Source organism: Elaeis guineensis, chromosome 11 (assembly GCF_000442705.2).
Source record: "Elaeis guineensis isolate ETL-2024a chromosome 11, EG11, whole genome shotgun sequence".
NCBI lineage: Eukaryota > Viridiplantae > Streptophyta > Magnoliopsida > Arecales > Arecaceae > Elaeis > Elaeis guineensis.
In genome coordinates this window covers 98,848,433-98,862,572 of record NC_026003.2, presented here as the reverse complement: position 1 = coordinate 98,862,572, position 14,140 = coordinate 98,848,433, and the positions used below count along the sequence as shown (strand labels likewise).

General features: G+C 39.0%; 1 protein-coding gene across 3 annotated transcripts; it reads left to right on the top strand.

Moving 5' to 3' along the window:
• Positions 1-661: 661 nt before the first annotated feature.
• LOC105053582 (ethylene receptor 2) lies at positions 662-6,780 on the top strand. 3 transcript variants are annotated; one of them, XM_010934799.4, is made up of 3 exons: positions 662-1,020; positions 1,755-3,584; positions 6,026-6,780. In XM_010934799.4, exons 2-3 carry the CDS (start codon positions 1,842-1,844, stop codon positions 6,554-6,556), a joined length of 2,274 nt encoding a protein of 757 aa, XP_010933101.2. In that variant the 5' UTR covers positions 662-1,020; positions 1,755-1,841; the 3' UTR covers positions 6,557-6,780. The 3 variants fall into 3 exon arrangements, with proteins under 3 accessions (XP_010933101.2, XP_010933099.2, XP_010933100.2); XM_010934797.4 differs by having other exon boundaries at positions 663-1,120; XM_010934798.4 differs by lacking the exon at positions 662-1,020 and adding an exon at positions 1,127-1,326.
• The last annotated feature ends 7,360 nt before the right edge of the window (positions 6,781-14,140 follow it).

Here is a 14,140-nt window from a genome sequence, read left to right as displayed (position 1 = left end):
CTCTTTATAATATTGTTATTTACATATATATCCTATAAATCTTTTTTTTCACAAGTCTATCCATTAATAATATTTAATAATTTAAGTTTTAAACCACTAATTTCTTAATGGTGTTGGATGATATGAGTATATATATAATAATATATACATATATATATATATATTAAGTATTTATATAATGATAAATATATATAAATATCTGTATAAATTTTAATATTTAAAAGAATATGTATGTAAAAAAAAATCCAAATATAAATATAAGAGTTTGAACTTTGAAATCTCATCATTGGGAGTGATTGCCTTATTTTAATTTACCTTTTTATTTTCATACAAACTTATCTTGCTGGTATGCTGTATAGTATGAACAATTTTTGAGACAATGACCCGTAAACATATCTATCAAGAGGGAAACCTAACAGAGTATGGTGGCCGCCTGGATAAGACAACATCCAACCCAAGTTGTTAGTTTTTGATGTGTGCGGAGCAAATCCGACCCATGATCAAGAATCCGCCACCTACAACCGATGTTTGTCGGGGTGCGGGTTGGCGGGTCCGGGTCAAACATCAACACCTATTCTTTCCTCGTTCCTACACTCTAGAAAAAAAAAAAAAACATGGTAGTGGCGTAACGTCAGGCAGAGAAAAGGGTGAGAATAGAAAGAAAGTAAAATTAAAAAGCCTTTCTTTACTTGGAAACTCCCGTTCCCCCTTTCTACCGCTTCGTCGTCCCCCTGCGGCCCTCCAATCTTTCTTTCCGAGAGAAGAGGTGGATCGACTCAAAATTTTCCCCGTTCCCTCCTCTTTGAGCGCTGAAATGCGAGCAGGGAGGCAAGGCCTCGGAGAAGGACGGGCGGAGGACGAGGTCTGAGGATTTCACTGTCACTGGTGGCCGAGGAGGGACGGACCCACTCCTCTTGAGGTGACTCGGGGCCCTTCGCGAAGCCTTTTCGGTGGGAGGCGGATTGGAGACGACGGTTTTGTGGTTACTGGTTTTCGATCCCTCTCTGCTGCTGGTTTTGGGTATCTGGCTGTACTGTTACTATCTTTTGACTTGGAAAGGTGGAGTCTTTGTGGTTTTCATGGGATATGGAGGACGGGGGAATGGAAGGGAATAAAAAAGGTGGGATTTTTATGGGGTTTGTATGTCGTTTGTGATGTTTTGTGTTGATGGGTACGTTGGTTTGTGGTGTTTTTCTTTTTTTGCGGAGAAAAGAGGTGTCTTGACACTTGTTTTTGAGAAGATTTCAAGTGGTTTTGTTGTTGACATTCCTCGGCTCTGAGGGTTTATGAAATTTTTGATCTCTTGCGAAGCTGGACAGGTTCAAGGTCTGGTGGATTGGTACTTCTTATTTGGGATGATTTTGTTTTTCTTCCCCTTCTTTTTCTAGGACTAAGGATGCTGAAATCTGAGACCTTATGTTGATGTTTATATTCTTTTTATTTTATGAATTATTTTCTCTTTTGTATCAGAATTAGGCTATGAGATTTATTTTTTGTTAGATCTGTTGCAACTTCTTTTTGTCATCCAATTTGACAAGCAATCTTTAAATCTATTTATTAGTTTGGTATCTTCCAAAGACCAGAGTCTTGAGGTTCAGGTTAGGGTTCTTTTTCTGTTCTTCGCAAGGATCATTGAAATAGATAACTACAAACTGTGATGCTGGGGTTTTGTTTCACAAGAACGTGGTAGATACTCTTGTTCTTGATTTTTCTCTCTTCTTCTATTGATGAGATTTCTTTATATTCAATTACAGGGAACATGAAGGAATCTTTGAAAGTGGAGGCAAAACTCTGGAAAACTTGAGATCTGCTGATGGATTGAATGAAGCTTTCTAGTTCAAATGTTAAGAGCATTGTGGCATGGGCTTCTGATTTCGTCCCTCTTCTTCTGTGCATCCGCCATACAGATTGGATTCCCCCGGTGCAACTGCGATGGCGACAGCCTCTGGAGCACGGAGAGCATCCTCCAATGCCAGAAGGTGAGCGACTTCTTGATTGCGGCGGCGTACTTCTCCATTCCCCTCGAGCTCATCTACTTCGCAACATGCTCCAACCTCTTCCCCTTCAAATGGATTGTGTTCCTGTTCGGGGCCTTCATAGTCCTCTGTGGACTCACCCACATGCTCAATGTGTTCACCTACGAGCCCCACTCATTCCTTCTGATGCTGAGCCTCACTATTTCCAAATTCTTTACCGCACTTGTCTCATTTGCGACGGCGATCACCCTCTTGACCTTGATACCTCAGCTCCTGAGAGTGAAGGTGAGGGAGAACTTCTTGAGGATAAAAGCCCGGGAGCTGGACAGGGAAGTAGGAGAGATGAAGAGGCAGGAGGAGGCCAGCTGGCATGTGCGAATGCTGACCCAAGAGATCCGTCGGTCGCTCGACAAGCATACGATCTTGTACACCACTTTGGTCGAGCTCTCGAACACATTGGGCCTGCAGAATTGTGCTGTATGGATGCCGAATGAGAACAGAAGGGAAATGAATCTGACTCATGAGTTGAGACAGAGAAGCTCGTCGGATTTGTACAGTCATTCGATTGCAATTGATGATCCAGATGTAATGGAGATCACAGAAACCAAGGGTGTGAAGATATTGAGGCCGGAGTCCATGCTTGCCTCTGCAAGTAGTGGAGGCACGCATGAACCGGGAGCAGTGGCTGCTATACGAATGCCAATGTTAAAGGTGTCCAATTTCAAAGGTGGGACACCACAGATTGTTGAAACAAGCTATGCAATACTGGTTCTGGTCCTTCCTAGAGATGATTCAAGAGTTTGGAGCTACCACGAACTAGAGATTATTGAAGTAGTGGCTGATCAGGTTGCAGTTGCCCTCTCTCATGCGGCGGTTTTGGAGGAATCCCAGTTGATGAGAGAGAAGTTGGTGGAGCAGAACAGGGCTTTGCTGCATGCAAAGCAGGATGCCATGATGGCAAGCGAAGCAAGGAACTCATTTCAAAGGACCATGAGCCAGGGGATGAGAAGGCCCATCCACTCCATCTTGGGTCTGTTGTCTATAATGCAACAAGAAAAATTGAGTCAAGAACAAAGGCTCGTAGTTAATACAATAGCAAAAACCAGTAGTGTTGTGTCAACATTGATTAGTGATGTTATGGATACATCTACCATCAACAGTGAGCACTTTTCTTTGGTCATGAGACCCTTCCAGCTGCATTCTATGATTAAGGAAGCTGTTAATGTTGTCAGATGTCTTTGTGATTGTAGAGGTTTTGGTTTTGAATTTCAGGTTGACAATGCAGTGCCTGATCGGGTTGTTGGTGATGAGAAACGGATTTTTCATGTAATATTGCATATAATAGCTACTCTATTTAATGGGCATGATGAAGGGTTTGTCACGTTTGGGGTGCTTAACTATGATGAGGTCAAGGATGGTCAAGATCGGGAATGGGTTCCATGGAAATCTAGCTTTTCCGATGGATATACCTGTGTGAAGTTTGAAATTGGAATAAAGAGATTGCAAAATGATGAGCCAGGTGCATCAACAGTTCAACTTGCTCCAAAACCCTATTCTGAAGGGTTTGAGATGGGTCTCAACTTCAGCATGTGCAAGAAGCTTGTCCAGGTATGCCTGATTGCATGTCATTAAGTACTTAAAAATATTGATATTGTTTTTAAACATTTTCTTGATCAAGGAAACTAGTTCAAATTATCGCATGTACAATAATTCTGCATCGAATTTGGACTAATATGCAGCATGATATTGGTAATCACATTAATCCTGGTACATTGCATGTTTAAAGCTGTATTTTGCAATAAGAACTAGATAGAGGCCTTCATGTGATGAGATGCATGGACATTTTTTTAAACCTCCATGAAAATGGTTGGTTTCTCATACTCCAGCCTGCTTACATTTTATTGAAAACTCTTCTTCCTTAGCTTTTGAAATGTGGTTGATGCACTTGCATGCTTCCAATCTTTCAATAATAAAATCATTTTCCGTGTCTTTTATTTTTTTGATTTTGTTTTTGGTAATAAAAATATTTCCCATATTTTTCAACTAGAATAATATGATTTTCCTGGAATTTCAACATCAGTGTATATTATATCTTTAATGCATAACCTTGGCTTAAAAGCCTGAACCCATCTATGGGCTGTCGACTTATTGGCTGAAGTGCAATACTTCTTCTCTTTTTTGAGAAAATTCAGTTCAAGACTGATTATCTTTCATTAAGGAAAATGACAGAAGAAGTTAGAAAAAGAAAATAAAGGAATGAAGAAGAGGTAACAACATCCAACAGAACAGTAAACAAAAAAATTATCAAAGAAAATGCTTAGATAGGGGTGAAAGTGGATCAGATAATATCCATTCAGATTCATTTCCGTATGTGAATTTATCCAGATATAGATAGAAATTTGAGTATTAGACTAATATTTATATCTGTATTCATATCCATCAAAGAAAAGTGGATATGAATAGATAACTATCTGATCCGTACCTGAATATCCAATTTTATTTGTTTCCCCATTTAACTTTATATAACACTCATGAACTTTAAAGAGAAACAAATGGCCCTGTTAACATGGTATTAACTTGATTAACCTTCCACTTAGTAATATTTCGGATTATATGGTCACAAAGTTTAATTATCTAACTATTATCCATATTTTTAATCCATACATATGGTATCTGATTTGTATCCGTATTTGTCTAAAATGAATATGGATATAAATTCTCGCATCTGATTAACATCCATATCTTTATCTGTATTCATCAAACAAAGCAAATATGATGATGAAAATACTGGTATCCAGTCCAGTTTCAGCCCTATCCCTAGAACATGCATTAACAGCTTCAGCTTCTTCTTTGAAGAGGATTTGATGCTGCCCTTGAATAGGAAGGTGATATTATCCATTGCCTAGCTTGTTGGACACTGTTTAGCATTGAAAGATCCTCCATTGTGTTCCAGCCATAGACACCAGCATGTAACAAATTCCACCCCTTCTTCAAGTAGCTGGGAACTTTGTGCTTCCTCCAACTAATCCACTTCTCCAGAAAGGGCAGCAGGAACCATCAGAGTTTTAAGCATCTGACAGAAAATCCATGTAATATATTAGAATAGGAACAAGATAAGAGTAGATGATTTGTAGTCTCTTCCAGCTCATAACACAGCGGATAATTAGGTGGAGCATTCCAGTTTTTCTTAAGTAAGTTCTCAGCAGTCAGAATCTCATTATTAATAGCCAACCAAAAGAAACTTTCAACATTTTCAGGAAGTGGCAGCCCCATAAATGATATAAAATGTGACAGAAGGGCTCCATGAACAAGAGTAGTAGAACAAAATTTAACAGAAAAGAAAAACTGTCAGAACTCCATCTTTGGCTCGGTTGGTCCTTCCACTCTCCCAATTGAATCCTTGATAGCAGGCAGGGAAGCTAAAAGGAAAAGGTTCTTCTGCCCTTGTCTATTTAGAAAATTTCTGCTGAAATTCAGACACAGTTAAGACTCAGAAGAAGACTGAAGGAAGAACTGGAGAAAATTGGGAAACTTCTCATTTCCAGCTCATAACATGACATCAATCTTTTGTTAATAGGTGCAAATATTCTAGTCTAATTAACAAGGCGAAAGAGGGGACTTCCATGCAACATTGAAGTGTAATTTGTGGGAAGTATGCCTCACAGACTCCACATTCTAAGCTTATGAGAGTAAGATATAGCCTTAAAAACTGGGAGGAAAGAATAAAGACTTTAGGAGCTGATCATAGAACCAAATGCGTCAAATGTTAAGTACGTAAGAACTGAACTTTATCCATTCAAAACAATTGAATTATTATCACTGCAATTTATAGGAATGCAAGTTCTTCTGGCGCCATTGTTGATCCCCCAAAAGATGGTGGCTTTTATATTTCCAGCTGCTATTTGTTGCACATCGATATTTTCACTTATATACTGGATTTTTTATTTTGTAATTTGGAGACTGTTCAAGGAAGCACATCAAGTTTAGCCACTGATTTTTTTTTTTTTTTAATGCTCTTCATCCTTAATATTTTTTCTTTTAATTTGCAGATGATGCAGGGAAACATTTGGGCAGTTCCAAATTCTCAGGGCATTGCACAAAGCATTACACTTGTTATCCAATTCCAGCCGCAACCTCTCACCTCTGTCTCTGATGTAGGAGAATCCTCAGGTCTTTATCGTGCATCTTCAATCCCTAATTTCAAAGGTCTCAGAGTTCTCCTGGCTGATAATGATGATGACAACAGAGCTGTTACCCGAAAGCTCCTCGAGAAACTAGGTTGCTCCGTCTCCTCTGTCACATCTGGCATCCAATGTCTGAGCTCCTTCGGCACCGCTTCTATGCATTTCCAGCTTGTAATGGTGGACCTTCACATGCCCAAAATGGATGGATTTGAAGTAGCCATGAGAATCCGGAAGTTTAGGAGCAGGTGCTGGCCATCGATTGTGGCTCTGACTGCGAGTGCCGAGGATGATGTATGGGATAGGTGCTTGCAGTGTGGGATAAATGGTCTGATTCGAAAACCAGTCACTCTGCAAACACTGGCAGAAGAGCTGCATAGAGTCCTTCAAAACACTTAGGACAGCTCTCCATTATTTCTCCAGGATTAATGCAGGGGAGTTATTCTCATGAGTCTGCTGTTTTTCTATTTTGGATTAAGCAGGGTTTTGGCAGTACCATCATTATACAAGTTGTTTGCACGTCAAGGACATGTATAGAGAATTCAGATAGGATTTTTGATTTAGCCATATGTGAACAGATTATACACTTAATATTGAAGATCAAATGCAGATAATCACCCAAATCCATCTCTTGAACTTGTTTCGTTCTTTGGAGGAGTCAGCAAGTGCTTTCCAATAAATTCTCTGATGCTAGGATGGAACTTAAGATGGATGGCCCTCATCAATCACCTGCATGATATGAAAAGCAGTTAGCTTCAAGTTTCCAGGTAATGTTGCATTATATCTTGCTGCATTTTATTTCCAATAGCTACTTAGGCAGGCGGTCCTGATATTTTTAGACTGGGGCTAAATAAAAAAAATGAGACTTTCTCTATTAAAAATTAACATACTTTAAACATTAATTATCATTAAAAAATTAATTTACGTGCAATAATTTTTATAAATATATTCGTTAAGTAGCATATAAAACTCATCATTAACCTATGTAATTATTTTTTTTATTATAATATTGTAGAAAGTCATTCTTGCATCCATTGGAATATCAATACAGGGTCTGGGCCTGGGCGGTCGCCAATTCGACCTGCCCAGGCCGGCCCTGTGCTTAGGTAACATGAACACCTAGTAGACGAAGCATTCATGTGAGGTCATGCGACATACGTGTAATAATTCGTGAGAAAATCCAGGAGAATACTTGATTATTATTCTGCAATCAGGTACAACATGGTTTGGAATACTACTAAGATTGAGAACTTTTAAGAAAAATCAAAGACAACAAGTTTCAAGCAGGATCAAATGGGTTGGACAGGTAATAATTTGATCACTTCCAATGGAAAATCAAAGACAATGCAAGGTTACAACTAGGTCCAAACTGGACAGGAAATATTTTTGTCTTGCTTGCCAATGATCAATCAGCAAAATAGTTGGACTTTGTGACTCTTTCAGCAAAAACAGCATCCTAATGCATCACTGTCCTTCTCTACCAGAAAAAGCCTCGTAGTTTAAACTTTTTTTTAAAAAAAAAGGGAAGAAGAAAACACTCTGCACACAATAGGTCTTATGTTAAGATAATATAATGGCAATAGACCAATTTGCAACTTGAGAGGAGTAGCTAGGTTAGAGAAGTATATGAAGTTTTTTTTGATTTGTCTAAGAAATAAATATTGCTGAAAAAGGGTTGCAGCTATGCAGAGCTGGATAGGATTTCCGCACAGGACTCTCTTAAAAATACAATAGTATAATTATGGATGAAGTTGATTAAGATCCTATGCAGAATGCAGCATATTTATATGTCTTCTTTCCTAATATATGCAAATATTCTTACTTTGAGCATTGAAGTTTTCACTTGGGTTCTCAGAAAAGATTTTGTTGGATCAGATTTGTCCCTGGTGACTTATCTAATCTGCTTCCATGTTGCAACACATCAAATGAAAAGGGATGCCAAGGGCAATACAGGATGGGATTTTTTTTTTTTTTGGGTTTATCTCCAATTACCTGTCAATGTATGTGAATGAAGAGAGCCAAGACAAGTCACGGTCTTGGTTTTGTTTTTGTTGAGATGGATGGTTAGAGAATATTTGAAATGGTTCAGGTATCATATTCCTTGTTGAAATGGATGGTTTTGAGAATATTTAGAATGGTTGAGGTACTCTTATATTCTGATTGAAGTAATTGACTAATCAAATATCGTAAATATCTATTGATATAGCAAAATTGATCAATACTTTCACAATATGAACTGATCATAATTTTTTGATATTAAAAAGAAAATTTAGTGATTAAAAGTTCTTTTATAATTTTCAATATCTTAGCATCTGATGTCTTGCGAGATATCAGTGGATGTTCAGAGAAGGAGAGGGAGAAGGAAGGATGATAGAAATAAGAGAAAACATTCTTTCATCATTCAGTTTCTCGGTAAGTTTTCATCATTCGGTTAAATATGTTTTCTCCACTCTTGCAGGTTCCAAGACAGGTTCAATAATGTTTTAATCCCATTGTAATGGCCCTCCGAAAATGTTATTACAATTATAATGATGATTATTTATCCAACTTTGTCTGGACTGAGACTGTTGGGGGTTAAGACGGTAATAGGCATTAATGGCATTATTTGTTTTTTATTATGAAAAATAATAGATCAAAAGATAATGGCATTCTAAAATCACTGCTAATTAGGTAATCTATTTTCATTGTTGACTGAATGAGGACCTATTTGGTATTCTTGTTTTCAGAAGTTCAAGAAGGAAAATAGACCAGACTGGAGAATTTGTATGTTGAAATCTTTTGTCTTTCAAATTGTTTGTAAAATCTTTAGTATTTTAGGAAGCGAAGATTTAGTTCTCTTAAAAAAGAGTCAAAATAACAGAAACAAAAATAAAAGTTTTCTGCAATTACCATCTTCATTATGTCTTCATGTGATATTGTACAGATATGTAGAGAAACAAAATATGAAAACGATAGCGATGCCAACTAGATTTTAAATTATTATTTCGTAAACCTCAAGAGGATTCATTTCTTTTGCACAGAGCCTTTGCCATCAGCCAATGTCCTATCTTTTGGTGTAAGAAACTCAAAGAAGGATCTTTAGGAAAAAAGGTCTGGTATTACCGTTTCTGTTAGTGAATTAGGAGAAGGTGCTGTCCGGCTGTTAGGAGAGATTGATCGTTTAGTATCAATTGACTACGCCACTATTTTTTTTTACCTTCCTTTCCATCAGTGAAAAATATTTTTCTTTATGATGTTGGAGGGTCCGATGTATGCTGCTACTGTTTTATGGTCGACAAATTAAACTTGGAAGGAGACTTTAGGATAGTGATGTTATGGCTTAGCATTGGTTTGAATTAACTATTTTGGCCAAATATTGGGTTGGTCCGAATCTTTTCACATGCTTTTCAGCTGCCCGGCTATTATGGGGTTGCATTAGCTGTTTGGTCCTGAAGAACATCTCCGGCCACCGCCGTATCACCTTCCTACTTTTGGTTTGCATGGAGCCGAGGAGGCAGTAGGTAGCGCAGAGCTCGCTGGCATGGCAAAGGCCACTGAGGAGGGTGTTGTAAGTGACAAGGTTGGATTGGCAGCCGTGGCAGGCATCTCACAAAAGAGGTGGAAGGCCTCAGCGGGCATGGAGGTCAGACAGAGTTCACGGATGAGGATATTAATGGTGCAAACGTTGGGTGAATGGTGGGGGTACGACAGAGCATTTCGTTGAATAAGAAATTAGCGGCGTAGGTGCAGCTGTGTCGGAGGAGGGTGGCAAGGAGGGAGTTGAAGGAGAATACAGAGAGGAAAGGGAGGCGGAAGAGAGAGATGGTGGAGCAGAGACAGTCGACATAGGCGAGGGAGCGGAGAAGGGCATTGAGGGGGTGGTCAGATGGGAGGAAAGCTAAAGAAGGGAAGAAAAGAGTGAAGGGGAGAGCGGGACATGGGTCATGGGAGCAGACGAGGTAGAGGGTCTTGGCGGTGCGGTGACGGTCGGAGAAAAGGGAGAGGAGGAGGAGTTGGGCCTAGTGGAACAGGTGGAGTGGAACAGGTGGAGGGCGGCGGCGGGGGTGCAGACAAGGCCGAGAACGCGGAGGAGGGTAGAGGGGGTGAGGTGGGGGATGAGGCTGGAGAAGGCAGAGTCAAGGGGCTCATGGGAATTGATGAGAGATGGGAAGGGGGATTTTAAGGCTCTTCGAGAAGTAATTAACTAACTTGCTAATTGAGTAAAATTGGGCTCGAGCTATTGATTGGACTAAACTCACTTAGGATTGGATTTGATCAGACTATTGATCGGGCTATTAATCGGACTTTTAGACTATTAATTGGATTTGAATTTGGACTCGAGCTAGGTTCGGATTAGGCCAACTCTATATCCAAATCCAGCTCGAAAGATAAATAGATCTTATAATTAGATCCAAATCCTCTGAATGATTTCGGGTCTAGCTTGAAATCCGGCATAAGAGTCCTCATTGGAGTTATCCTTTGACTTCATGATTTAATTGCAATAGATATTTATGGTTGTATCTATTTTAGGGTTTTGTAATAAAACCAGCTCTAGGAAAAAAAAGATTTTTCTTTTTATTAAATCTGATGCGCCATTTACCATGGTTATTTTATTTATTGGGACTTAGAAAATTTAATTAGGATTCAGAAAATATTGTTCCACGTGCAAATAAGATGAGCATATAAATGTGAATGCTTGCAGCTGAAATATGCTGATTTGCGTGAGGCCATTGCCTACGCCATGCGCTTGAAACTATTTAGTTCAGAATAAACACGAACATGTACTAATACAACTTTTATATTAGTATAAATGATTAAAAAACATGTTAATTAAGTTTGATGGAATTAATGTAGATGAAAAGCACATGGCTTTACTAAGTCTAGATAAGGGGCAGCTGTAAAAAATCATAATAAGAGATCGAGTGGGTAGAATTTAGCTATGATTTGGAGAAGCAAATGAAAGATCAAGTCTTAGCTGTTAATGGGTAAAGACTAAAGCGAACACATTTGTCTCGGATATTCAAGAATAGAGACTATATTGCAAGTTAAATGAGGGAGAACAGCTAATACACGCTGTCTGGATAAATTAAAGACGAATAAGCTATGATTATCAGTTAGATAGTTGCAGGCTAATCGAGCTTGTGTATATACGTAATGAAAATACGATTGGTAGTAGTTATCAGAACTACCAAGAGTAGATACCAAACATGAGAAATAACCATCAAAATGGACGATTATAGTATTTGTGGGTAGTTATTACGTATTAGTAATAAACAAAATTATACTTTATAACGGATTTCTTTGACAATCAATTTAATCAATTTATCTTCAACTTTACTTTTATCTTAATCATTTATCATGCAATAGATGTAATTTAGATTATCTATTATAGCCCAATGCTTTAATACCCCTATATAGCCCAATCCTATATCCGTCTGTCGTAGTCCAGTGCTACGCCTCTGTTTAGTTCCATCTTGTTTGGATAGTGATGTGATAGTAGCAGAGTTTTTAGAAATCGAAGTGCCTATATTCTTGCTATTTTTCATCCTCTATTTGATCCATACCTTTTTAGGTAGATCAACGTTGGTGGCATATCCACGCATGCATTCAGGCCGCATTCAAACTAGCTTGGGGGCATGTCCCTTGCTTCAACCAACCAAGATTTTTGAGATTCTGAGGTTTTTTGGGTCATCCGGAATGGAGCAAAAAAAGATGGCAACATAACAATGTCCTTATTTTTCTGTTTGTATACAAGATATACTACTAGGATGGGACCCCTGCGCCTCCAGATTGGACATTTCTTCATCTTGCAGTTCAATATGTGTATGCGTGATTTGGAGCTTTCTTATTGCACGATAATAGATATGCATTATAAGTGCCAAGTGGCCAAATATTATAATGCACTGTCTTCTTAGCCTTCAGCCATGGAATCTCTCTCCCTCGCTCTGGCTAGAGCTGGCCGTTTCGCGTAGTACGTACAAGCTTTTAGATTACTTCATAGCCAATGCCGGAGAATAAAGTAAATAAATTAAAATATAGAATATAGGTACCAAAACTTACAACATCGTAACCTTTTCTTCAAAACGTATCTTGTTCTTGATAATGCCCTTATCGAACCACCATGCATGTGCTTGTCAAAAAGGATAGTGGCGTCATTTTTGGAGCCTTGTTTCTTTAAGAGGGGGAAAGAAAAGAAGGGTGTGGTAAGGTTGGTTTCTCATGCCTCTCTAGTCACGCTTTGCATGTTAATAAGTACTTGAGGCTTTAGTTTTGGAGTATGACTTTGAATGTCCAACTTGTTATATGAGAGAGGTCTACTTATCCAAATAACCAAGCAATAAGGCTTGATAATTGTTGTTCTGCTTTCTAATCCTGACTACGATGGCCTTCGCAGCTGCAAACCAAGCCAGCTCGTTTGTTGCTTTACAAGTTTTCCGAAGTGGGTGGGTGGCTGAAAAAACAATGGTGCGAAATAGACCTGTTTATTGGGCTGGCCGGATCAGATTCATACCGGGCTCAATCTTAAGAATGACAAAAATTAGTTGGGCCTGAGCCCGGCTCTGCTCCATCCTCGGGTCTACTTCCTAGGCCCAAGCCTAATAGCTTCAAACTTTAGGTCGGGCTTCAGGCTTTCTAGACCAAGAAGGTTGCATACCACTTAGAGGGAAATGGCCTTGGATACAAACCTAAAGAAAAATAATTGGTGCGGCAAATCATACCCAAAATGGGATATAAGTCCAATTATTGAGACCAGTCATGTTCCACTCCCCTATCCCCAACTAAAAGAATGCCTTTATCTCTTATTAGAGAAAAGCGGTAGACGTAAATTAGAATTAGGGGTCGCAATTAGGTTGGTTTGAATCGTAAACGGATCGGGTTTATACGAGTTAGATCAAAAAGAGTCAAATCTGAATCTGACCTGTTTAATAAATAGATCAGGATTTGAAACCTAAATATGACATATTTATTAAATAGATTATCCGATCCAATCTACTTAACTTGTTTCATAAATAGGTTAGGTCAGATAATAGATTTAATCTGTTCATTTAAGGGAGAGATTTGAGGATAGTGTCTCCTCTAAGAGATTCGAGAGATCTAAGAATGTTGCTATTGCCATGAGCGATGAATGGGGATGACGTCTTCATTGAGAACGACTTCATCCACATGGGCCATGGCATTGGTGGTGTCTCCCTTGAGAACCCTTCATTCTTGTGAGACACCGACGGCGTCTCTCCTAAGAACCTATTCATCCGCATGAGCACCAGTAGCAAGCTTGTCAAGAACGTCCTCTTGCATTATCCTGAGGATAAAGATGGGGAAAGAAAATGAAACAAAAAATTAGGACTTTGAGTAAGGAACTAGAGTTGCTCACATCTTTTTGATTGAGTTGATTGCCTTCTCTTGGACCCTCGGTGCTCAAGGGTTGGTTGAGATTAACCTCAACGACCATCTTGACGAGCCTCTTGGCTCTTATTGATGCCCTCCCACCTCATGACAACCACCATCAAATTAAGAAGATGGTTGCAGTGAGTCTCGAGCTAAGGCAGAGAAGCGAAAACAAGCATCACTGCCAACAGCAGCAGAGGTGGAGAAAGAGAGGAGGTTGGGGAGAGGGGTCGGAGAGGGGTGAAGCAACACAAGAGTGAGGAGAGGAAGAAACCCTAATTATTGTATTGGGTCGGGGTGGGTGGATGATGGGAAAGGCATCACAGGCGATGTAATTACAAATCGTGATTCCATGAGCGGACATTTTCGATTTTAACCATGTGGGAATTGGAATTTAGTCATCAGCCCATTTAAATGTTTAAATGATATATTGCCTAAGCCCAACCCTGATATTAAATGGGTTGGGCTCTTGAAATTTGAATCCAACCCAAATATTAAATATAATTAAACAAATTGATCTGTTTACGATCCAAACCTATAATCCAGATCCAAACCTACTTATGGCAGGTCGAACACTAGTCGGATTAATAGATCGAGTTATATTTTGCTACCTCTAAT